Below are 26,693 nucleotides of genomic sequence, written 5' to 3'. Positions count from 1 at the left end.
ATCTGTCAACTTTACTTCTGCATTTGACCGACAAAGATGGGACGCGAGTCGAGGTACGTCATAGTTTTTAGGTTTGTGGTTTTGTTTTTTATATAACTATTTTGTCGCAGAGTTATTTGGCTGATGGCTAATATTTAGCCTGTAGCGCGGATGCCCAAATGCTAGTCCATGTCCGTCAACACTGACTAGCACATCTATAACTTATTATATGATTTTAAGAAATACAGAAACGAAATCCATTGGCCAAAGCACATGAAGTCATGCGCTGTATTTATAACTTACGTTTGTGCTACGTTTTGATGGGTTTCTCATATGTTTATCGTTGAAGTACAGTCAGTTGCCCAGTTCCGGATCACCTTTTTTAAAGTCCCGCTATACGGAGCCATAATGCAACTGAATATCCTTTATTGGGTATTTGGATGTTATCTTGCTGAAGAAGTCAGGATGGGGTAGCGCTTCTACTTAAAGTGTGAAGCCACATTATGTGTGGTGCAAATATTTGCCGGAAATGGATCACTTTGCCCGGTGTCACGTACAATTCTTTCCGCTTCGCTTAGAATACAGCGCAGAATGTTACGCATGCGTAGATTTATTTATTCGTAATATTACTGCTTATAATAATAACATCCATTAAATAACTGACAGTAGCTGTAAATGAAGAAATTCATCAAAATATCAACATAAATTGGGAAGGTGCTTTGCTTCTTTCATCCATCTACCTCAAGTTCCAAGCACTGTTTTCTAAGTGAGGCGAAAAGAATTGTACATGACACCGGTTCTGGATCACGACACTCTGTGTCACTTTGGGGGCATTCCTGGCATCTGGCTGGAGCCCTTCTAATGCAAAATGGTACACACTGTGCCCGAGAATGTGTTTTGAACACAAAATGATATAAATTATACTTACTAAATGAGAATTTACTTAGTTTCGAAAGGCAATGTTATACGTTTTTACGAGCAAAAAATGAAGTGATTACTCAAATTGGGTGGCATTCCTTAACGGAGATAAAATAAAATCTGTGGTAATAAACATTCTTGGATTTTCACATCTCCCCCTAAGCTTTTAACTCAATGAAGTGGGTCAGGATAGCACAAGATCAATCAATCAATTTTTTTTATATAGCGCCAAATCACAACAAACAGTTGCCCCAAGGCGCTTTATATTGTAAGGCAAGGCCATACAATAATTATGTAAAACCCCAACGGTCAAAACGACCCCCTGTGAGCAAGCACTTGGCTACAGTGGGAAGGAAAAACTCCCTTTTAACAGGAAGAAACCTCCAGCAGAACCAGGCTCAGGGAGGGGCAGTCTTCTGCTGGGACTGGTTGGGGCTGAGGGAGAGAACCAGGAAAAAGACATGCTGTGGAGGGGAGCAGAGATCGATCACTAATGATTAAATGCAGAGTGGTGCATACAGAGCAAAAAGAAAAAGAAACAGTGCATCATGGGAACCCCCCAGCAGTCTACATCTATAGCAGCATAACTAAGGGATGGTTCAGGGTCACCTGATCCAGCCCTAACTATAAGCTTTAGCAAAAAGGAAAGTTTTAAGCCTAATCTTAAAAGTAGAGAGGGTGTCACAAGATGCCCCAACTTGCTATCATTTCACACCTTATAATGTTAGAGATGGAGAGCAAAGGAGGTTTTTAAATGTGTGGAGGTGAGATTTCTCCAGAATTTAAAAAGTAAAAGCCCCCAGATTCATGCCCATTCGTCATGTTGAGATGACCCCCAAAGTCCACATGGCTCATAAGTACTGACACGAGGCTGCTGCTTCAGTGATCCACAACAGGCAAATTTTCACGTCAGAGATAAATGCGTGCAGCAGTTAAACAGCAAGATATAACACACTGACATTTTCTGCTCAAGTAAGTAAGTATTTTCCCACTCTAGAACCAAAAACACTGAATGGCTAACTCACCTTTGCTACTTAATAGAGATTGTCATTTTCACACTTGCAGGAATGAGTGAGTCAGAAAAAGCGCGCACACCACCAACACCAGATGTTTTGATTCCTCTGCTGATCACAAAGATGGCTGGGTCTGGTCGAGCTTGTGGTCATTTTTAGACAAAACATCAGTCTTTCCATTGGTACCAAGTATTAGCTTATTTGTGCTGATTACTAAAAACGGCGGCGCAAATACTACAGCAGTGATCCGGAACTGGCAATGATCCAGAACTGGGCAAGTGACTGTAGTTCATTTCATGTTCCACACACCTGCTTGAATAAAATGTTGAAACGGGGAATTACGTGACTTTAAAGAAAATGTTGAATGAAAAGAGAGACAGATGTTTTCTGTAACCCAATGAGTTTGCACAAAAAAAACATCCACAGCTTTTTGAGACATCCTGTACAGTGCACACTAGGACTGTCAGGGCATATATATATATATATATATATACACAGTGGCTTGAAAAAGTATTCAGCCCCTTGGTATTTCGCACATTTTAATTTGTTTATGGCATTTCACATATAAAAAGTAAATCAGGCTTCTCAATATAAAAATTTGTAAAATTATCTTCCTTAGACTCAAAGTGAAAGTAAATCTCTGCAAGACGGTTCTCAAAAACTGAGTGACTGTGCAAGAAGGAGAAGAGTGAGGAAAGCCACCAAGACACCCAGACAACCCAGAATAAGTTACAGGCTTCTGTGGCTGTGATTGGAGAAATTGTGCATAGTGCATATTTTGTATCACCAGTTATACAGCTTCATGATGAAGTGGTACAGAGGAGGATTTTCTTTCACCAAAACATTAAATCTAGGCTTGCATATCAGATGTACCTTCTGGAAAATTCTAGCTGAACTTTCAGGTCTTCTTTTTAATAAAATCCTCCTCTGTGCCATTTTATCATGAAGCTGTATAACTGGGGATACAAAATGCAAAATATGCACTGGGCACAATTTCTCCAATGACAGCCACAGAAGCCTGTAACTTCTGGGTTGTCTGGGTGTCTTGGTGGCTTTCCTCACTCTTCTCCTTCTTGCACAGTCACTCAGTTTTTGAGAACTGTGTACTCCACACAGATTTACCATAGAGTGCCATACTGTTTGTATTTCTTCATAACTGATGTAAATAAAGCCCAAGACATATTCAGTGACTTGGAAATGTTCATGTATCCATCCCCTGACTTGTCTGAAGAAAACTGGCAATTCAACTTATTATTTACAGGTATTATACCAAATGGGGCTGATAACTTGTGCAACCCATCATCTTGGATTTTAGATTTTTAATTAATTTATGTCAAGTTGTACAGATTTGATTTCACTTTGAGTCTAAGAAAGATAATTTTAGAAATGTTTATATTGAGAAGCCTCATTTACTTTTTGTATTTGAAATGCCATAAACAAATTAAAATGCATGAAATACCAAGGGGCTGAATACTTTTGCAAGCCTGTGTGTGTGTGTGTGTGTGTGTGTGTGTGTGTGTGTGTGTGTGTGGTGTGTGTGTGTGTGTGTGTGTGTGTGTGTGTGTGTGTGTGTGTGTGTGTATGTATATATATATATATATATATATATATATATATATATATATATATATATATATATATATATATATATATATATATATATATATATATACACACACCCACCTCTGTTCTCAGGGTTAAATATCCACCAAGAAGGCATGGTAGTTTCCAGTTTACTTGAAAACTGTTTAATCTATTCAGTTTCCACATGCAAGTCGTCTTTTTCCCACATAATTTGGGTTTTTTGTTTTTATCCCCCTCAGACACTACAGGAAGCGCTCGTCTTCTCGGGGACGGTCAGGAACTCGCTCAAAGAGTCGCTCTCCGGACAAACGGTCCAAGAAAGATGACCGGGATCGAAGCAGAAGGGATCGATCTCGCAGCCGGGACCGCCGCAGGTCTCGCTCCCGAGAAAGAAAGCGAACCAGGTGGGTGTAGAGTTGGGTATTGTTTGAGTTTTTAGGTTGCAATACTGGTGCAAAACCAAGACTTTAAAACCATGCCAGTGCCTGAACCAATACTTTTAGTAAATTACAACATGAAGTGGGTTACATTAAATAATGCTTTTTTTTTTTTCTCCAGCAAATTTTTATCTGCTGGTACTAAAGTACAGCAATTAAAGGGAAAATCTGCATGCACAAAATGAGAACAGATGTGGTGTGCCATGATTTCTACAATTTAGAGTGTCAGCAAATCAGCAGTGCAACAAAGTTTCACCATTATCACAATGTGCATTCCTGTTTAAATAGTTATGACGCAAGCATTGTCAATGACAGAGTGACTGTCTCAGGTTTCTCCAAACCTGTGTGTCTTATTATTATTATTATTATTTTATAATTGTATCTTTATTTGGAATGGACATGAAAAAAGTCAACAAGGCATCATTACAAAAGATAAAAACAATTGGCTTTCCATTTTTGTGTATTTTGAGTCCATAAAATAAGTGACACCATCCTCCAGGACATATGAGGCCGCTGAATGTACATTCACAGATCACAAATCAGACTTTGCCTGTCCCTTATAACACCCACTATCCTCTAATAACCCAGACTTCATCGAACTCGGGATAGGGCGGCACCTGCAGAAACACGACTGTCCTCCACTGGCATGCACCATCAATTTGTCCAGATAAACCGAAGCCATATGAGGCTCACAGTTCACTCCAAGGGAGCTCTGGTACAGCTTAGTGAAAGCTAGAACAATTTGCACACACAACTATGTACATAAACTGGGGGGCTCTGCTGCCGTTACAGAGATCATCAATAACCAGTCAAAAATTAAATGGGTTGGTTACAGAGCAATATCACCAGTGAGATCAGATAAAGTTTGCTCTCGTGGGGGCTATAAATGCAATCCAGTTATTCCAAACTTTATCAAATTTGTTCTTTTGCATCCTTATTTGATAGGCCAGTTTTTTCCATTCTAAATATCTGCAGAGTGATTCCAATCCAGTCATCAAGGGTGGGTTGGACTGGACTTAACCATCTTCTTGTAATTGCTTTCTTGCTAGCCACCAAGAATTTTTGCAGCAGCTTTGTCTCTCTCCTTCGTTCCGAAAAACGAACATGACCCAAATACAGAACATCGAAACTTATAGGTATTTTAATGAGGCCTAGATACTCTTCCAGAAAGCCCTTAACTGGGGCAGTCCCAGAAGATATGGTAGTGATGGTTGAGCCACAATGCCTCCAGTAGTCACATCTTTGTACTTGTCTTGATATGGTGTCTTGAAATATCTAATGATAACTGTGTGTTTTAGTTAAATTTGTATGTTTGCTTTGGCTGTGCAGGCGCTCCAGGAGCAGGGACAAGAGGAGATCTAGGAGCAGAGACAGGAGGCGGTCAAAGAGCAGGAGCCGAGGCCGGAGGTCCCGGTCCAGCAGCCCCTCCAAGAATAAGAAAGGAGATGAAAAGTATGCTTTAGCTATAGCTACATAGTGTATGACTGTAGGTAATGGTTGTAGGGAAAAGGTTTGTTCTTTTTGGTCAACAAAAACATAAAAATGTTTGTTCCACCCACCTCCCAAAAAAGATGCTCTAGTCTTTGTTTTCTTGTTTCTTTTTCAATCTTTCACAGGTCAAGGAGCAAGGAGAAAGAAGGCCTTGACACCTTATTGGAGAAGAAAAAGCCTAAAGAGGAGAAAGATGATGAGAAAGTTGAGGATGTAAGTTTTGGAACCACAGGATAATGACAGACAAGAATTTTTTTCTCTCTCTTTCTCAGACATACTGTCTTGCACCACAAACAGTCATTCTTCAGTATAGCTGACTTGAATGGCTCTAACATTCTTCATAGGAAGTCTGATTTTCTGAACCAAATATCGTTGTTGTTCCACTTACATTTATTCATGTTCATTCATTGTCATTTGTGCAGGCGAATAGAACTACATGTGATCTCTCTCCCAGATATGATTGGTCACATTTTCTCATATAGTGTTTCATCCATATATTAATGGACGAAACCATTAGAGATTCTGTGAAAAATTTCAGCTGTGCCTAATCATTCATTCATTCATTCGCTTCATTGTTAAATTACCCTGACAACTGTTCCTTCCCCCGATGGTTATATTATGTATTTAAATAAAATATGTTTGACCTTTTCTTTATGACCCTGCAGCAAGACTTTGACCAGAACAAGTTGGAAGAGGAAATGAGGAAGAGGAAGGAGCGTGTGGAAAAGTGGAGAGAAGAGCAGAGGAAGAAGGCCATTGAAAACATTGGTGAGATCAAGAAAGAATTGGAGGAGATGAAGCAGGGCAAGAAGTGGAGCCTGGAGGATGATGATGGTGAGGAAACACTGTTGTTAAATAGGTTTCATCTCATCTTCAACCGCTTTTCCGGGTTCGGGTTGTGGGGGCAACAGCTCCAGCAGGGGACCCCAAACTTCCCTTTCTTGTGCCACATTGACCACCTCTGACTGGGGGATCCTGAGGCGTTCCCAGGCCAGTGTGGAGATATAATCTCTCCACCTAGTCCTGGGTCTTTCCGGGGTCTCCTCCCAGATGGATGTGCCTGGAACATCTCCCTTGGGAGGCACCCAGGAGGCATCCTTACCAGATGCCCGAACTACCTCACCTCAGCTTAAAAAAAAAAAAAAAAAAAAAATTACCTATCTGTTCAATAGATAAGTAATATTATTTTTTTTATTGATTATGTCTTGGACTTAATTTCCATCAGTCATTTAGAAACACAAAGCAATATAATACTGTATGGTAAATCTTTTTAGTGTAGGCAGTTCTCAAAAACAGTGTGAGTGTGCAAGATGGAGACTGAAAAAACCACCAAGACACCCATGACAACTTTAAAGGAGATGTAGGCTTCTGTAGGTGATATTGGAGAAACTGGGGATCGTTGAACTTTTTTGTTGTATCATGAGTCACAGCATCATGGTGGAGTGAAACAGATAAGGATTTTCATAGAAAAAAGATTTTATCTCTTATATTTAAGAAAATGATTTTTTGTACCACTCCACCACAAAGCGGTAATTGCTATTACAGCACCCAGTTTCTCCAGTCAGATCATTAGGGTTCTGTATCAGAACTGAGCTGGCTGCTCTGTGCAGCAACTCTGACTCCTAGAGAGCTCAGAGGTCAGTGGTTTGAGAACTGTGAAGCTATGGAGTGCACAATTTGAGAAGAACCTTTGATCTGCAACTGTTTGGACAAACACTATATTTACTTTATTATGACAGTAATTATTAGAGTTTTATTTTGGATGTTTATGCACTAAAGTTGTATGGCTGTTTGCTGTTGATATAATTCTTGGTCATTTGTTGGTCATGTGTTTTTATTTAAAGGCTGGGAAGGAAGAATAAATGTAAAAAACTGTGTGTATATATATATATATATATATATATATATATATATATATATATATATATATATATATACACACAGTGGTGGGCACAAATCCGCTAACTGCTAATTATTGAAGCTAATGTTTTCAGATCGGATTAGCTTTTCATATAACTTTGAAAAGCATCATCGGACCAATTATCTTCCGATAAATTTTGGTCCGATAATTTTTAGATCACTAATATGTTAGGTGAATAAAACATGAACAATTAAAAACGTTTGAAGTCTGATACCAAAGATTTTAGTGCTTACCTGTTAAAAGTTTTGTAGCAGAAAAACCACTCTATCCTCTGCAGTTAGAGGAGATCTGGTCACAAGATAATTGCTCCTGACACCATACTGACTCACCGGCAATATCACCCAAGTCATCCAGAGGCATACAGTTTTAACTTATGGTTGAAATTTTAACAAACTAATTTTGGACATGTTATTTAAATTAACATCACTTCTGAAGTTTTATGAAGCGTAAATATCGGCTATATGTTTTAGTTTTAAACAGTGATGCCGGTAACGCGTTACTCTAATCTGACCACTTTTTTTAGTAACGAGTAATCTAACGCGTTAATCTTTCCAAATCAGTAATCAGATTAAAGTTACTTCTCCAAGTCAGTGTGCGTTACTATTATTTTTGCATTGTGGGTCGATAGCAGCATTAAACTTGGTCTGTGGGCAGGATGTCGGGGTTCGACTGAACTGCCCACTTTAAGGAAACTGTGAGCTTTTCATCCGCGGTTTTCTGTAACAGCTACGACTCGTCCTCACCTCTTAAAGTGCGGTGACAACAGCACCCCTGCACTGAGCTTTACAAAGACATTTTTATGCTTTTTTTCTCCTTTATTTAGAATTCTGAGCTGAGCCGCTTTGTATCTGCTCGTTAAAAACAGCTGATCCTCCGCGACGCGTCAACAACTAACACTATTTTCCACTCAAATGCACCTAAACTCTTTTTCTGAGGACCACATGATGTGAAAACGCAATAAAACTTTCTTACTTGTAAATCTGGTCATGTTTTCTGCATAAATAAATGTTATCCATTCTTTGTGCTCAAACGCCAAAGCAGGGGCGAATCCAGATGGAATGGGGGCATGGGGCAGGGATGTGCCCCTCCACAACACCCCTAGATTAAAGGTCCAGTTTTGAAGCCTTTGTTTACTACAACTACTAATACCACTTATAATAATAATAATTTCGACAAGTAAAATGTTTAGAGAGAATTTAAATGGTAGAAAAATGTTAGAAAGAATTTAATAGTTACATTTATAAACAATGTTGGTTAGAAATGGCAAGTTTTACTGTTACAGTGCTGTCAACAGTTAAATATGTGGTCAAGAAAGAGGTCTTTATTTTACGTTTTAGAAAACAAGTATTTATTTTTATTGAAGTCATTGAAGGGTTGTTGTCGGCAGCTGGGGAAAGTAACTAAAAAAGTAACTAGTAATCTAACTTAGTTACTTTTACAATTGATTAATCAGTAAAGTAACTAAGTTACTTTTTCAAGGAGTAATCAGTAATTGGATTACTTTTTCAAAGTAACTGGCAACACTGGTTTTAAAGTACTGCACTAATTTTGAAGGTTTTAGTGTCGATATGCTGGTGCATTATGGGTAATTGCAGTACAGTTACGACAGGAGAAATGCATTTGAGATGCTCTGATCAGGCTCCAAATGGACAACAGCATTAAACTCTTTGTATATTGTGCCTAAAATTCTCATGAATATATTCCCTGGGTTCATAGAAGTTGTTACTTGTTATTGTGTTTGTTTTAAATGTCAGAAGAAGCTCAGATTGCTTCTCCAATATTTTCTTTTTTGCTCTACGGTCTTTATTGCCATCTACTAGCCAGTAGTGTTCGTGGCAGTATTTGCCCTAAGTATTGAGATATCGCATAAATTATAATTCTTTGCGCGTCTGATAGTTGTTGCAACCTCTTGCTGCAGCTAAAGAAATAAAAAGATACATTTTGGTTATATAATGTTCATTTACAATTGTCATGGATTCTGTTGTTTAAACCGCAGAACTCTCTGGAACAAATTAAAAAAAAACCAAAAAACCTCTACACAAAGGATTATGGGTACGGGTCTGGGCGCCAGTAGATTGCAGTGTTCTATGGATTTTGACCCCGGTTACATCAGACGATTGCCAAATCACAACTTGACTTAGTTTTGGCTTTAGCAAACGGCTTTTTTTATCATATAAATAAAATGGCATATTTTACAAAAGCACATTTAAATACCAACACACGCGTCGCGTCACGTCACATTAACATATTGGTTTTTACATAGAATGAATGAGTCAACCAATCAGTGTTAGTGGAGGCTCATTTACCCATAATCCCTTTGGCATCTGTCTGCGTTTGTTACAAAACTTCAGAATTAGTGCATTATTTAAAATTAAAAGATATGTTATGTTTTAACTTTGTACAAATGACTGAATTGGCATTAATGGAGTTATCTGTATTCATTTTATTTACACTTCAAAACCATAAGTCAGCATTGCTTTATTTTCCAAGACCTCCGCCTCACAGCGACACTGCTATTGAGTAGAGAGTTGAGCTTTGCTGCTCCTCTCAACTGCTTCACTGCTGCAAGCTATGTCATAAACAGGAGCTTCCAGTAGTGGGTAGGGTGCTCAAAGACACAAGTGCTGACTCATTGTTTGCGTCTGTGGTTGCCTTTGATGCTACCAGCAGTGATTGTGGAGTTAAAACTCAATATCAGCTTGTTAGTATTTCCCATGATTGTGGAGTTAAAACTCAGTATCAACTTGTTAGTATTTGCCAGTGTACCACAGACAATACTGAAAGTTATCGTTAGCTGTAGCTTCTGCTAATTTTTTGGGTGGTTCATTGGTTTAGCTTTATAAAAGATAACTTTTCAGTTAACTGATTATCTGTTATGGAAGGTAACTTTTGGTTAGCTGTGCCCACCACTCTGTGTGTGTGTGTGTGTGTGTGTGTGTGTGTGTGTGTGTGTGTGTGTGTGTGTGTGTGTGTGTGTGTGTGTGTGTGTGTGTGTGTGTGTGTGTGTGTGTGTGTGTGTGTGTGTATATATAATATGTATACACACACTGGACAAAATAATCCGTTTCCCTAAACTTTTTAAATATCAGCTCTTCCATGTATTATGCACTATTTCCCTTCAAGCTGTTGTAATGTCTTAGTTTTGCTGTTTTAACTTGATAAGCAGTGAAGAGATGTCAGTGTTTGATAAATTTGATTAAATTAATGACATTGAACTTGGCTTTTTAAAGTTGTAACTGTGTGAATAAACAAATTCAAACTTGTCTGATAAGTTGGCCAGTTGTAGTGCTGTAAAGCTGTATTGTTGGCTCTGTTACAGATGACGACGATGAAGGATCTGCTCCGATGGAGGCAGATGATGATGAAGATGGAGAAGGTAAAGAGGAGGGCAAAAATAAGGGAATAAAAGAGGAGGAGAAGGAAGAAGGTGAGATGGAGACACCCATGGAGCAGCAGGCTGAGGAGGATGATGTAGATCCCCTGGATGCCTACATGGAGGAGGTCAAAGAGGAAGTGAAGAAGTTTAACATGGGAGCCATGAAAGGAAATGATAAGGTGAGCTTGATTATATCTGACAACAGGGTGGCACAGTGACTTTGTGGTTAGCACGTTCCAGGATTGCTTCTAACCTGGTCCTTCTTTCCCTTTGCACGCCTCCAGCTTGTGCAGAATGCTGCTGCTCATCTTTTTAATGAACACTTCTAGATGTTATCATATTACCTGTGTACTTTACTCACTCCACTGGCTCCCAGTTCCTTTTAGAATCGATTTTAAGGTTTTAAAGGAGACCTGCATTGAAAAAAATGCAGTCAGATTTTTTGAACAAAAAATGACTTACATTTACACATGAGATCCTTCTGAATGTAGTAAAGTAAATCTGCAAGCCCAGATCTGTCATTCAACGGAGAAATCTTCATTTGAAAATGACAAATTTACAGCTAACATTTAGCCCTCCGCAAATTCTCCCTCTCATCTTGGACGCTGCCGAGACGTCACGGACAAGACCCTCTCCCAGCATGCATTGCGCCATTTGTAATTTGTGTATTTACGTCAGTTTGCATCTGCACCTTTTTCTTGTCTTATACGGAAGGATCTACTTTTTTTAAAACTTCATATTGTCTTGCGGCATGTTTGGTGAGTACACATTTCTTTTATTTGTGCTTGAAAATTATTTTGGGGGACTTTTTCATATGCCCGTTTGATTGAGTGGTGTTGCAATGAAAATCTACTGTCGTTCGCCTCCGGTACCATCGCGGGATATGGAGGCGAGACCCGCAAAGAATAGCAGTCATTAAAAATATATAAACCTCTCTGTGTCCATGGAGCTCTGGGGCTCCGATTGCCGAGACGTGCGGTGCTGTGGATTTTGCCGCAAGAAGTCTGTCCTTGCAGCAACAGGTGTACCGGCCGCTTCGCATTAAAACAGCGAGCGTAGCGGAGGCAGAGAGCGGGAGAGGAAGAACGGCGCCCACTGTCGATGTTGTTACTGATCTGAGCACACAGATCTGTATCTCACATTCATTGCAGCTTACTTTTGGATGTTGAAACCAGGACGTGTATAAGTAACATTACTAACAGATAAAATCAATTTCAATACGGGATCGGACTGAAGGTGGGAGCGCGTCGTCTTGTCCCTGACGTCATGGAAATGATACGGCTGTACAAACTGTTTTCACAGAGGGCTAAATTTTAGCTGCAAATTTGTCATTTTTAAACGAAGATTTCTCCACTGAATTGCAAATTTGGGCTTACAGATTTACTTTACTGCATTCACAGGGGTCTTATAAATACATATCAGCTATTTCTTTCTGAAATCTGACCACATTTATTTCAATGCAGGTCTACTTTAATGTTTATTTTTGAAGCCATTAATTATTTTGCCATGTTTTATCTGTTTGACATTTTAACTTTCTGCAGTTACAACAGGGCATTGTGGTCATCTGCTCAACTTTATTTTGAAGTCCCAAGGTCAAAATGCAAGCTTTGGTGGGATGGGGTTGTTGCGATAGCTGGCCACAAACAAGTGAACAAGTTACCCCCTAATTTACGCATAAATCAAAGCTCAAGACTTAATTATTTAAAATGTCTTTTAATACCATGTGGCAATGTGACGTTTAGCATTTTTATGTACCTTTTTGATTTTATTGTATGCTTGCTTGTATTCCTGTGAATTTTATTTCTTGATTTTACTGTAAAGCACTGTGGCCACCTTTTGGTTGTTGTAAAGAGTGGTATAAATAACTTTATTGATTGATTGATTGACAGACATGCTAGTTTGGTGAATTGATGACTCTCAATCCACCATTGTTACATTCTGAATGTGGATGCTCAGTGGTGCGTAAATCTCCCTCAACTAAGCGTAATTCCCAGCTCAGCTGTCAACTTGGGGGGGGGGGGGCATAATGTTAAGTGCATTTTCGTTCAAAACGCAAATGCTCTCGCAGCCTATTCCACAGGGTGCCATTCTACTACGATCGCCCATGGTGCAAAATTAGGATAAAGCTTCTTAAACTGGCTTGCCTCCTAACAGGCTGTCTTATAATGTGCAGACTTGGCAACCCATGCAGAAACAAAAGTAAGGAACTGCGTCCTTGGCCAGATCCACAACCAACTCTGCTTCATCTTCAAATTTTTACCTTGATAGAGCACGATCAAACAACATTCAAGCTGTACAAACTAGGAATATGCCGTTTAAAGATGCTTGAACATGATTGAAATTGTTAAGAATACAAATACCCAGAAGTTACAGCATACAACCCCTGGCAAAAATTATGGAATCACCGGCCTCAGAGGATGTTCATTCAGTTGTTTAATTTTGTAGAAAAAAATAGATCACAGACATGACACAAAACTAAAGTCATTTCAAATGGCAACTTTCTGGCTTTAAGAAACACTATAAGAAATCAAGAAAAAAAAATTGTGGCAGTCAGTAACAGTTACTTTTTTAGACCAAGCAGAGGGAAATAAATATGGACTCACTCAATTCTGAGGAATAAATTATGGAATCACCCTGTAAATTTTCATCCCCAAAACTAACACCTGCATCAAATCAGATCTGCTCGTTAGTCTGCATCTAAAAAGGAGTGATCACACCTTGGAGAGCTGTTGCACCAAGTGGACTGACATGAATCATGGCTCCAACACGAGAGGATTATCAAACTCTTAAAAGAGGGTAAATTATCACGCAGTGTTGCAAAAGATGTTGGTTGTTCACAGTCAGCTGTGTCTAAACTCTGGACCAAATACAAACAACATGGGAAGGTTGTTAAAGACAAACATACTGGTAGACCAAGGAAGACATCAAAGCGTCAAGACAGAAAACTTAAAGCAATATGTCTCAAAAATCGAAAATGCACAACAAAACAAATGAGGAACGAATGGGAGGAAACTGGAGTCAACGTCTGTGACCGAACTGTAAGAAACCGCCTAAAGGAAATTGGATTTACATACAGAAAAGCTAAACAAAAGCCATCATTAACACTTAAACAGAAAAAAAACAAGGTTACAAGGGGCTAAGGAAAAGCAATTGTGGACTGTGGATGACTGGATGAAAGTCATATTCAGTGATGATTTGTGGATTATGAGTGAATCGACTGGTGAAAGGACAGTGTTTACTGCAGAACACTGAACAGGTTAAACTAAAGTTGAAATACACTTGCAAAAGCTAACAGATAACTATGGATGATGAGTAGGCCAAGCAAGGTAGGCCTATGTGTAGCTTTGACATACCACAATACCGGTAGACAATGAAAGTTGAGTTTTTCATAGATTTTTAAAATCTTGTTTTTGTTCTCATGTTCACATTTTGTCTAAGAATTCAAGTTATAATTATCTCTCTTCTTAACAAAAATAAAGTATTTTCTATTCTAAGTTCAAGACCATTGTATTAAAAATGTACGTTGCTTGGAAACCTCATAGGATTGAGGTATTTGTAGGCTTGTAACATCCATGTTAAGTTGTTTGTCCCGTGTGACATATTCTTATGTCCCGTATGACATACAACCCCAGTTGTCCTCCACACATGGTAATAAGATAATTTATCAAGCACAAAATTAGTCGTTTAGATATTCTACAGCATATGTTGTAATAACCTTAACTGAAATGACAGATTATACAACTGTTTTGGGATAAACCTTATCATTTTTCAGAGCATCCCGTACAACACATTTACGATGTCCCGTACGACACACTGCCCTGTACTTTTGTAAAGTCTCTGCATTTAATAAAAAATAGTCATATGAGAAAAGGTTTCATTAGGCTTCTTTTAAGACTCTAGGGAACATTTCCAGCATGGTTACATGAATCTGTCTCCATTCAGCTCAGACTTTTTGTGTTGGATTTACTGGAAAGAATTTTACCAATTTTCTGCGTCCTGTACGACGTTTGATATTTTATTTTATTTATTTATTTTTTGCCTGTTTTCCCCTTCCGAAAACATTTCTGATCAAAAGTATGCAGAAAGGCAATATTGCCCAGTGGTATCACAACCTATTTGCACTAAAATGTAGGTACTTGCTCTAACACTGTCTGACCAGGCTGGAAATGAATCTCTGAATGTCCCGTACGACACATATGGAATTGCCCTTACAGTCTGCCTGAGAACACTCCGTGATGGGAAAATTCAAGACATTTGATCAAGACATTTAAATGTAGTTTTCACATAACCTATTTATATTGTTGTAATGTTGAATGATTTTCAAGAATAAAACCATGAAAAATGTGCATACAGGATTACAGTTGCTGGTGTCAATGTTCTCTAATAAGTATTGTCTTATTGTTCCGATTGTCACATCTGAGACACGTTTAAGAGACTTTGTCCATTTTTCTTTGGGCAAGTTAGAGATATTTGCCTCAGTGTTATCCATAGATTCAGTCAAGTCTGTGTAGTTATGTGGAGCATGCATCCGCATTAAAATGCTTTGCTCCCCACGGCATTCCACATGAGCGACTTGTGGAGTACTCAGCGAGCATGCGCCAAACAATGTAACAGCGGTCTACTGGCCATTGATGTGAATGTGCTTTTCTCTGCGTGTTGTTGGCCCTGCGATAGATTGGAGGCCTGGGATAGGCTCCGGCTAACCCCCCCATGATGCTTAATTGGAATAAGTGGGTATAGAAAATGAATGAATTAATAAATCACGTCACTTTGAAGCAAAACCTTCTGAAGTGGCTGTAATGTCTTCAACATTAATTACAACATTGTGAAAGTGTCAAATGACAATTTCTGCAAATTATTAATAGAGTGTGAGTGGGATTTGAACCCAGGTCTGCATATTGGCAGGCCAGCTCCTGCTCATGCTTCCTGTCTGTGTCCTTGGACAAGACACCTAAACTACATTGTCTCAGTCCACTCAGCTATAAATCTGTAGCAACCTCTGCTGGGGAAGTAACTGGCATCAGACTGGCATCCTGTCCAGGAGTCGTCATAGATGCTTATATGGAGATGAGCACCAGTAGGACCTATATCAGATTAATAGAGGCAGTGAAAGCCCACCTGTTACCCAATGGATGTTTTTGATTCATTGTGTTGTCCTTATGAGCCACATTATCAACACATCATTCATTTAAAACCCCACTCTGCTAGAATCTGTAAAGGAATTGCAGTCCTATTTGTTGGTGTTTATCATATGTTTTCATGTTTATTTCGCATGTCTTTTATCAGCATCCATTTTATTTACGTTTCACCCCTGTTCAGAAGGGAGCAATGACAGTAACCAAAGTGGTGACAGTCGTTAAAACCAAGAAAGGGCCTCACACTCACAAGAAGAAGGGTGAGCTGATGGAGAATGATCAGGATGCTATGGAGGTGAGATTTTCACATAATACTCCAACATGCTAACTAGCGTTCTCCTGCCCCGGGGTTTATTTATGTATTTATGTACCGTTATTTAAATATGATAATTGTAATGAGAGTGTTGACCTCTTTTTAAGACATGCTGTGTCCTTACACCTGGAAGCTGTCCTGTGAGCAGCTCAACTAAAGACACTTTAGTAGTAGTATTGAGGGTGGGGCAAGTAATGTTCTTTTGCCTTCTTCCACCCAATTTTTTTTTTCTCATCTGGTCAGACATTGAACCTACCAGTGTTTGTATGTCTAACACCTGGTTAATATGTTTGGCAGTACTCATCAGAGGAGGAAGAGGTAGATCTGCAAACAGCTCTGACAGGCTTCCAAACCAAACAGAGGAAAGTCCTGGAACCAGTTGACCACCAGAAGATCCAGTATGAGCCTTACCGTAAAAACTTCTATGTGGAGGTACCAGAGCTAGCCAAGATGACTCAAGAAGGTCAGTGGTCAACATGACAATGAAGATGATGACTTGGTTGAGTCAAAGGCTTTTCTACTGCTAATGAGATAGAGGTAGACAGAAACTGTCATATCTCTATCCAGAGCTGAACCACAGACAGAATGTCTTAGACTCATAGTTCCAACACTGCTCCTGGAGACCACTAAATTTATTTTTACTACACCAACTACTTATTAGCCAGATCTACCAGCTCTTGATTGACTGAACACATCTGAGTTACTTAGTGGTGATGAGGAAAATATTGTGTGACAGGCGATCTTCAGGTGTGGTGATGGTGGTACAACTCCATTAAACAATAAGGCTACCAGGAAGATTTTGAACATGAGTGTATTGTTGCAGCAGCTGTAGTATTGTGTATACTGTGCTCATTCAGAATATAGTTGTAAATATGTTGTACCCATGTAACAGCTTTCTGTATTCAAATCCCCCCCCCCCCCTAAAAAAAAAAATCAATGCAGAAGTGAATACATACCGTTTGGAACTGGAAGGCATTACTGTCAAAGGTAAAGGCTGTCCCAAACCCATCAAGACTTGGGTGCAGTGTGGAGTGTCTCGAAAGATCCTCAGCGTCCTGAAAAAGTGAGTTTGAGTAACGTCAGTGTGATCCTGACATTTTTATTAATGGACCTACTCTGCTTAGCTTCATAGATCTGATGGAATCAGGCATACACAGAGCAGATTGGCTGCTTGTTGAGCATAAAATGTCTAATTCCTAAATACCTAAAACACATGTTTTTAAACCTCTTGAATAAAAGCTGGAAGTCTATGTTATAACCACATTGGATTGTTTCATTTGAACTCCATTGTGGTGATGTACAGAGGCAAACCCACAACATTTTCACTGTTCAAATACTTATAGACTTGTCTGTATAATATGACCTTAATGCTTCCTAGCATCATTCTTTTATCCGGTTCCACCTCCAAGTTTTATGGTATCTTAGGCTTAATGGTAAAAAGGCGTAACCTTTAACCGTTTTGTGAAATCATAAGCGTTATTGTCCACTAAGCAACAGATCATTTTAGTGTCAACTTTTTTGTTCCCTGTATGTATGTACCCAGGCAAAATTATGAGAAGCCAACCCCCATCCAAGCTCAAGCCATTCCTGCTATCATGTCTGGTCGAGACCTCATTGGCATCGCAAAGACCGGCAGCGGGAAGACGATAGCATTCCTCCTGCCCATGTTCCGACACATCAAGGACCAGAGGGAGTTGGAGGAGTCTGAGGGACCCATTTGTAAGGACCCGTTCATGTTATACTTCCTCTTAGTATCATGAAACAGTTGGCAAACTCTTGTCATTGAAAGAAAGATTAATTGTATAATTTATTTTCCTGTGCCCACAGCTGTAATCATGACTCCGACCAGAGAGCTGGCTCTACAAATCACCAAAGAGTGTAAGAAGTTCTCTAAAGCGCTGGGACTCCGGGTTGTGTGTGTTTATGGAGGCACGGGAATCAGTGAACAGGTAAACAGACATGGCTTTATTACTTCCTCCAGGGAAGTTATGCTTTCCTTGGCCTTTGATGGTCAGCAGGATATTTTAAAGGGCACGAAGAGATTCCAGTGGAATTTGGTGCGGAGGTTATTGCTTCCTACATGTCTGAAATGTACTTGTAGTACTTGATGAAAAGGGTTGTCATTAACTACCGGCAGGGCAGAAACATGTTCTGGCAAATGATGCTGCACACTGTAAAACTCAATGAGTTAGTTGAACTCAAACCATTTGAGGAAACTTATTGCCTTAAACCATTTGAGTTTGCCCTTGTAGTTAATTCAATTTATGTAAATCTAGTTTATGTTTTTCAATAAAAAAGTGATATACATTTCTGCCTAAAAAAAATTTGCATTACATTTTGGATTAGATTTTTTTGATGCATTCTTTGGTTTACTTGTTGACTCTGCATTGCGTTTTTATGACTCTGCCCATTCGCTCCCCTTGGGATGCGAACTTATGATCTCTGGCATGGAAGTTGGACTGTCTAACCAGAAGGCTAAAACCCAGGGCTCTGGCCTTGTGACCAGAGCATTCTTTTGAGCTGTTGGAGTGAGGTTTACTAACTACATATGCACAGCGACACCTGCCACAGCTTGATCACTTCATTTCACCTTCATTGTGGTGATGAACAGAGACAAAATTACCATTCCAAAAATTTGTGACTCTCTAACTGCTTATGGACCTGACTGTATTTTTTTATTATTTCACCTGCATACTAAATCCAGGAAAAAATAGTCTAACCTCAGCTAAAGTTAGCCCTGGACTTCTAATTGCCATAACTGAAAGAAAAAAAAAAAAAGTATAATCTTTCTTTTAACATCTGTGCTGCATGTTGTGCTGTGGTCAGCCTAAGTGCACTGACCATCCTCTTGAGTCTTATAGCTACCAGTACAGCATAGTTGCTGCATTGTTTCATAGAATTTAAACTAGGAAAGGCTATGACTGTTTTCACCATATAGCATGGTTAGAAATTGCCATGATCAATAATTGTAAAGATTTCTTATTGGAGGGTTTGAGATCCGGTCCAGGAGCATGCATTGCCATGCATTGGCTCATCAACCACCGAACCACCCCAGGTCCCGGATAGAATAGTAGTCCCCCAAGCAAACAACCGGTCCATCCTCACCTCTCAGAAGTCACCATCTATGTGTCACAGCTAGACAAAGCATGAGCCTCCCTTTGACCTTTTTAGTTGCTTGGGTCTGGAACACTGATGCACTTGCATGCTGGATCACAACCCAGAGAAGCACACGACATGGCTGATACATCTGGTAATGGTCTCTCAACAAGTGATGAGCTTCACCTGAGTCTCACAAAGGAACCATTTGTATGGTACAGTGTCATTCCAGCACTAGACATCTAGTCTTTGCTGTACTGGTTAGCATCCAAATCTTACAACCATACAGTAATGCAGGAAGCACCAGCACCCTTCATTCTCCTGCATAGATATTGGCTTTGCCAAATACCACTGTTCAGAGACCTCATGACTCCACAAGTTATTTCCAGGTGTTTCAACCTCAGACACTGAGGTTCCAGAGACATTAATGTCATTGCAGAGATAGGTGAATCTCAGCAAGTTTGACAGTTTCATGGCACGAAAATATACTTCTGATGGCCAAGTTAAAGAAGTCACTGAAATCCTGGATCTTAATATTACTTCAGGACAATCACAACCCCAGACATACTTAGGCCCAATCTCAATTCTCTTTTGTTCCCCTTGGCCCTACCCCTACTTCTGCGCCTACCCCTTTAAAACAAGGGGTAAGGTGAAGGGGTATGCCTCTAGCACTGTGAATTGAGACACCCTTCCGCCTTAGGGGGGAAAAAAACTGCCCGTCTCATGAGTTTGGCGTCATGTTGCGTCGCTTAAAGTGCCGTCTTCACTGTTTGTCAACATGGCAACCGAAGTGCAACTTGTTGTAGTAGCCTGTTTGCTCTTTTTATTTTCTTGCCTTTCTGCATCAATGCGAAGAAATAAGAGACGCAGATTTCTTCGACGCATCGCAATCATGTCGGAGAATTTTGTGGTATTAATAATTAATTTAATTAAGTATTAATTCATTAATTTATATTAATACTAATAATAAACAATAGTAATAATGTTAATTAATAATTAATTGATTGATTAGTAATTAATAAGTAAAAACTTGAAATATATCAGTCTGTGTGAAATGAATGTATACATTATACAGGTTTCACTTTTTGAATGGAATTACTGAAATAAATCAACTTTTTCATGATATTCTAATTATATGATCAGCACCTGTATGTATGTTATGAGTTGCATCGAGTTCTGTTAACCTTATATTTATTTTTCAAATTCTCCCATTTGTTGCACCCAGCCCTATTTCCTTTAGAAATTTCCTTGACAAAAATAATAGCAGTCTATTAGGACGTCAGGTTATGTGTTACACATATACATGTGTGTGTATGTGTATTTTCCAACTTACTCCCATTGGTCTTTAGAGTGCATAGAACGCAGAATCTTCTCCTCATTTTCTGCCCGAAAGGTTATTAGGAGATGAGTGTGCTCAGGTCTCCCTGTTTGTTTACAAAATACACACGTTACAGACTTTGTAGTCAAACAGCAGGGATCACTATTATCCAAAGATTTATGAATGTGCTTATCCTTTATCATAATTTTCTCCATTTTGAGATATAAAAGTGTCTTATTATAGTGTTCGTGTGTATATGCATTATAATGCCTCAGCACACGAGCGAAGTTATGATATTCTTCAGAACGACATTATATGCAACCTGCATCCAGCAGTATACACGTTGCTGTCATAGGCAATTGCCTGTAAAGTCTTTTGGCAAGTTATAACTTTCTAAACAGTGTAATTTGTAATGAAAGCCACTTACATTTGTGCGACTCTTTCAGCGCCATGTTTGTTTCTTTGGAGATAGTGGTAAGCTCCTCCTACCCCTCCAAACAGAGTGTGCATCCAGATTCACTCTGTTTGAAGGGGTTTGTAGCCCTCCACCTACTCCTCCGCCTCGCTCCAAAAAGAGAATTGAGACACCCCTCTGTCTCTCGTGCCCGCGCAAAACGGAGGGGAAGGGGTAAGGGGAAGGGCCGAGGGGTAGAATTGAGATTCAGCCTTACTCTTCACACTGGTTCTCAAGTGTTGCAATCAGAGCATCCCTTGCTTTTGAAAAGAATATAGCATTGTCCATGCTGTCAATGTCTGTAAACCTTTCCTCTCTGGCAAAGGCACCTGAACCAAAGTTCTGTACAACCCTACCTAACAATCAGTCCATGCAAGCACTGAACACAGTAGGAGTCAGTACACCTCCTTTATGAACACCAGAATTCATGATGAAGAAATCAGAATCTGCTCCCTGCTGAATCTTCAGGATGGCCCAGAGAGCAGACCATTCTCCCAACTCAAAGGCTTTTCCAAAATTAGTGTAAGCTGTAGACGCACTGCTGACGTTTGCGTTTTCATTCAGTGAGTATTCAGTGAGTATGCTTATTTCCACCAAACACCCAGCACTTGCATCCTCTAATTAACTATCAGTATCAGTCATGGATGGGTTGGTCTAATAATGAAGCATGGTTGGGCACAGAGCTGGCTTGTTCATAGCTTCCATCAGCAGAAATAATTTGCACATTAGATGACCAAAACTGTGGTCCAGCACTCACTAGTGCTGTACAAAGATTGTAAATTTGAATAGATATTCAATAGTAACAGGTGTATTTTAGAGATTTTACTCAAATCCTGAATGTGTTGGCATGGCTAGGTCAGCAGCACAGCTGTTTGTTTTTCTTTCTAAGTACAGTATCAGGAGACAAAAGACATGCTTCAGTGAATATCTCCTAATATATCTACCAAAGTGATCAGGTACAAATTACCAGCAGGGGATGTTCTGCACACAAGTGTGCCTTCTTGTAATTTTTTTTCTTAGTAGAGGTAAAATAAATGTTTTTAATTTCACTGTTGTCCAGTAGATGAATGCACAGGTATGCCAACATGAACTCCACAGAATTTTCACATGATCGAATGGACTCTGACCGTCTCTGCTTTATTTGTGCCTGAATAGATCAGCTATTAACAGTCCACTCACATTGTGGAAGTAGAGCTCATTTATATACGTATGAAGCACCATTTATTCACATGCCTCTGTGTGGGGATAAAACACTGAAATATCACTCATGGATTATTACTTTTTGATTTGAGGCTGTGATCAACAACATGTGTAACAGACAGCCATAGCAGAAGGTTTCATGGTGTACTAAAAACAAAACAAAAAACTGCTATGAGTTATGATACAAGATGCGCACAGAAGCAATTCTACAACCCAGCCCTTAATTACACTCAAAAATATAAACGCAACACTTTTGGTTTTGCTCCCATTTTGTATGAGATGAACTCAAAGATCTAAAACTTTTTCCACATACACAATATCACCATTTCCCTCAAATATTATTCACAAACCAGTCTAAATCTGTGATAGTGAGCACTTCTCCTTTGCTGAGATAATCCATCCCACCTCACAGGTGTGCCATATCAAGATGCTGATTAGACACCATGATTAGTGCACAGGTGTGCCTTAGACTGCCCACAATAAAAGGCCACTCTGAAAGGTGCAGTTTTATCACACAGCACAATGCCACAGATGTTGCAAGATTTGAGGGAGCGTGCAATTGGCATGCTGACAGCAGGAATGTCAACCAGAGCTGTTGCTCGTGTATTGAATGTTCATTTCTCTACCATAAGCCGTCTCCAAAGGCGTTTCAGAGAATTTGGCAGTACATCCAACCAGCCTCACAACCGCAGACCACATGTAACCACACCAGCCCAGGACCTCCACATCCAGCATGTTCACCTCCAAGATCGCCTGAGACCAGCCACTCGGACAGCTGCTGAAACAATCGGTTTGCATAACCAAAGAATTTCTGCACAAACTGTCAGAAACCGTCTCAGGGAATCTCATCTGCATGCTTGTCGTCCTCATCGGGGTCTCGACCTGACTCCAGTTCGTCGTCGTAACCGACTTGAGTGGGCAAATGCTCACATTCGCTGGTGTTTGGCACGTTGGAGAGGTGTTCTCTTCACGGATGAATCCCGGTTCACACTGTTTAGGGCAGATGGCAGACAGCGTGTGTGGCATCGTGTGGGTGAGCGGTTTTCTGATGTCAATGTTGTGGATCGAGTGGCCCATGGTGGCGGTGGGGTTATGGTATGGGCAGGCGTCTGTTATGGACGAAGAACACAGGTGCATTTTATTGATGGCATTTTGAATGCACAGAGATACCGTGATGAGATCCTGAGGCCCATTGTTGTGCCATACATCCAAGAACATCACCTCATGTTGCAGCAGGATAATGCACGGCCCCATGTTGCAAGGATCTGTACACAATTCTTGGATGCTGAAAATGTCCCAGTTCTTGCATGGCCGGCATACTCACCGGACATGTCACCCATTGAGCATGTTTGGGATGCTCTGGACCGGCGTATACGACAGCGTGTACCAGTTCCTGCCAATATCGAGCAACTTCGCACAGCCATTGAAGAGGAGTGGACCAACATTCCACAGGCCACAGTTGACAACCTGATCAACTCTATGCGAAGGAGATGTGTTGCACTGCATGAGGCAAATGGTGGTCACACCAGGTACTGACTGGTATCCCCCCCAATAAAACAAAACTGCACCTTTCAGAGTGGCGTTTTATTGTGGACAGTCTAAGGCACACCTGTGCACTAATCATGGTGTCTAATCAGCATCTTGATATGGCACACCTGTGAGGTGGGATGGATTATCTCAGCAAAGGAGAAGTGCTCACTATCACAGATTTAGACTGGTTTGTGAACAATATTTGAGGGAAATGGTGATGTTGTGTATGTGGGAAAAGTTTTAGATCTTTGAGTTCATCTCATACAAAATGGGAGCAAAACCAAAAGTGTTGCGTTTATATTTTTGTTGAGTGTAGGTAACTCTCAAAGTTCTAATGCTGGCATAAACATATTCTCTTACTGGGGCCTTTTAGTTTGTGCATGTGTATGTGCATGCACATGTACATTTTAATCCGACAACATCTATGGACTCACATTTGGTCCCAGATTAGTTTTACCTTTCTTTTAAAGGAATTTTATTGGTTAGGAAATTCATTTCTACTGTTGGGTCTCAAAACTGCAAAATTTTTTTGTAAGATAAAAACATCAGAAAATGTGGACATTATCAGATAAGGTATGTATGGTGCATCCGGAAAGTATTCACCACGCTTCACTTTTTCTACATTTTGTTACAACCTTATTCCAAAATGAGTAAATTCTTTTTTCTTCCCCTCAAAATTCTACTCTCAACACCTCATAATGACAACAAGAAAAACATTATTTTTGTGCAAATTTATTAAAACAAACAAACAAGCAAACTAAGAAATCACATGTACATAAGTATTTGCACCCTTTGCTCAATACTTTGTTGATGCACCTTTGGCAGCAATCACATCTTCTTGAATATGAGGAGCTTCCAGCAGTGGGCAGGACGCTGGACGTGGGCGATACCGGGAATTTTGGTATTGATCCGATACTAAGTAAATACAGGCCCAGTATCACTGATATCGATACCGATACTTTTTCATATTTAAGCTTCATAGATTCAATGGATCCAAAAGATCTAGGATAGAATTTCGCCAAACATTGTACGTGACAACAAAATACTTTATTATCACAATCAATATTTTTGTTTAAAAAAATATCACTCAACACAACTTAAAACAAAATCTCACGAGGTAGAGAGCTGACTCGAGAAGAGCGCTGAGTGGGCGGGCCAGGCTGAGCCTACCTGCATGGCTGTTGGCTGGCACCGCTGAGCCACGTGATGGTGCAACAACAAAAGACCAGAGGGGGGGATGGTGCGCTGCTCCGTGTTGTGTGACACAGCGCAGCGCTGCTCTTACAGACAGAGGGTAGACTTTGATGAATCTGCCTGTGTAGCAGTCAGTGCGTGCGGGAGAGAACAAAGCTTGAGTATCGATCTTTTTACACGAGGCTCATTCAATATCAATACCAGCGTTCGTATCGATATTAGGATCAATCCGCCCACCTCTACAGGACACACAAAGACAGAAGACTCATTGTTTGGGTCTGTGGTCGCGTTTGATGCTACCAGAAGCGATCGTGGTGTTAAAACTCAAAATCAGCTTGTTAGTAGTTGCAAGTGTATTGGAAGCAATGCTGAAAGTTATCGATTAGCTGTAGCTTCTGATAAATTTTTGGGTGGTTTGTCAGTTTAGCTTTATAAAAGAAAACTTTTCTGCAGTGTTAGCTGATTAGCTGTAATCAAAGCAAACCTTTTTTAGTTAGCTGTGCCCACCACTGCTGCTGAAAGACAAACCTTTGCCCCAGTGTGAGGTTAAGAACGCTCTGGAGCAGGTTTTCATTCAGGATGTCTCTGTACATTACTGCATTCATTTTTCCCTCAATCCCGACTAGTCTCCCAGTTCCTGCCGCTGAAAAACATCCCCATAGCATGATGCTGCCACCACCATGCTTCACTGTAGGGATGGTGCCTGGTTTCCTCCAAACATGATGCCTGGCATTCACACCAAAGACTTCAGTCTTTGTCTCATCAGATCAGAGAATTTTGTTTCTCATGGACTTAGTCCTTTTGGTGCCTTTTGGAAAACTCCATGTGAAAATGCAATGCCGTGAACACTTTCCAGATGCACTGTATAATTGTTCTGTTAAGACTGTCTGCTGTGTTTTGGTTTCCAGATTGCTGAGCTGAAGCGAGGAGCAGAGATCATTGTGTGCACACCTGGAAGGATGATTGACATGTTGGGTGCCAACAGCGGTGAGTGAGTCCGCAGAACCACCTGACTCCTCTCACTTGACTATGATTAGGTATCGATGCCAATATGCATTTTTAAAATTATGTGATCCTATTGTTAAACTACCCTGCATGAAATGAATGTACATCCTGAACCAAATCAGTCACACTTACTAAACTGTTGACATTATTTGACCACCGCTGGGATGAATCATATCCTCAAGACAGCGGTGTGTTTCCTGAAGATCAGGGCAAGTGCAGGTAGGTGGAACTGGTGCTGCTGCCTCTGTGGTTCCTCTTTGCCAGAGACAGTGATAATGTTTCACAAGTGGGTTGTCGCATGAATTACAGTTTGCTCGCGTCTCTATCTTATTTAATTAAGAAACAGTATTCTGTGTGCTGAATCAGGATTCTGCAGTGTGTCTGTTTTATGATAAACTGCAGCATCAGGGTTTGATATTATGAATTTTGGACAATTTTTTCCAACTTACTCTGTCAAGACAAAAAGACCTGTCCTACACAAGTGGGTTAAACACATAGACTGTAAATATACTGGACAAACTCACCTATAGTTTCACGTCACCTGTTTCACGTTTTTTCTTTATAGACACTTGGAAGAGCTATTTTGAAGCCCACAAATTTCTGCTATGGGTGTTGCACTTACTCTGCCTCTGTTGCAGCCAACCCATATTTGGCAAAACGGTGCAGGCAGTGGGCGCGACTGTGTGACTTGGATGAGACAAATGAAGCCTGAACACATCCCCATGTTTG

General features: G+C 40.0%; 1 protein-coding gene across 2 annotated transcripts in view; it reads left to right on the top strand.

The window, feature by feature from the left end:
- The window catches only part of ddx46 (DEAD (Asp-Glu-Ala-Asp) box polypeptide 46), a 46,836-nt gene continuing 20,143 nt past the window's right edge, over positions 1 to 26,693 (top strand). The window contains exons 1-12 of one of the 2 annotated variants that reach the window (XM_034177951.1): positions 1 to 53; positions 3,734 to 3,898; positions 5,261 to 5,383; positions 5,548 to 5,635; positions 6,088 to 6,256; positions 10,699 to 10,898; positions 16,039 to 16,149; positions 16,465 to 16,630; positions 17,110 to 17,230; positions 17,711 to 17,886; positions 17,995 to 18,116; positions 25,868 to 25,946. In XM_034177951.1, the coding sequence (XP_034033842.1) occupies positions 37 to 53; positions 3,734 to 3,898; positions 5,261 to 5,383; positions 5,548 to 5,635; positions 6,088 to 6,256; positions 10,699 to 10,898; positions 16,039 to 16,149; positions 16,465 to 16,630; positions 17,110 to 17,230; positions 17,711 to 17,886; positions 17,995 to 18,116; positions 25,868 to 25,946 (1,537 nt within the window). In that variant the 5' untranslated portion in view covers positions 1 to 36. Of the gene's footprint in view, positions 54 to 3,733; positions 3,899 to 5,260; positions 5,384 to 5,547; positions 5,636 to 6,087; positions 6,257 to 10,662; positions 10,899 to 16,038; positions 16,150 to 16,464; positions 16,631 to 17,109; positions 17,231 to 17,710; positions 17,887 to 17,994; positions 18,117 to 25,867; positions 25,947 to 26,693 lie in introns of both variants that reach the window. The other variant, XM_034177950.1, reaches the window with a different exon arrangement.

Source organism: Thalassophryne amazonica, chromosome 9, assembly GCF_902500255.1.
Source record: "Thalassophryne amazonica chromosome 9, fThaAma1.1, whole genome shotgun sequence".
Classification (NCBI taxonomy): Eukaryota; Metazoa; Chordata; class Actinopteri; order Batrachoidiformes; family Batrachoididae; genus Thalassophryne; species Thalassophryne amazonica.
This window is presented reverse-complemented; position numbering and strand designations above follow the sequence as displayed.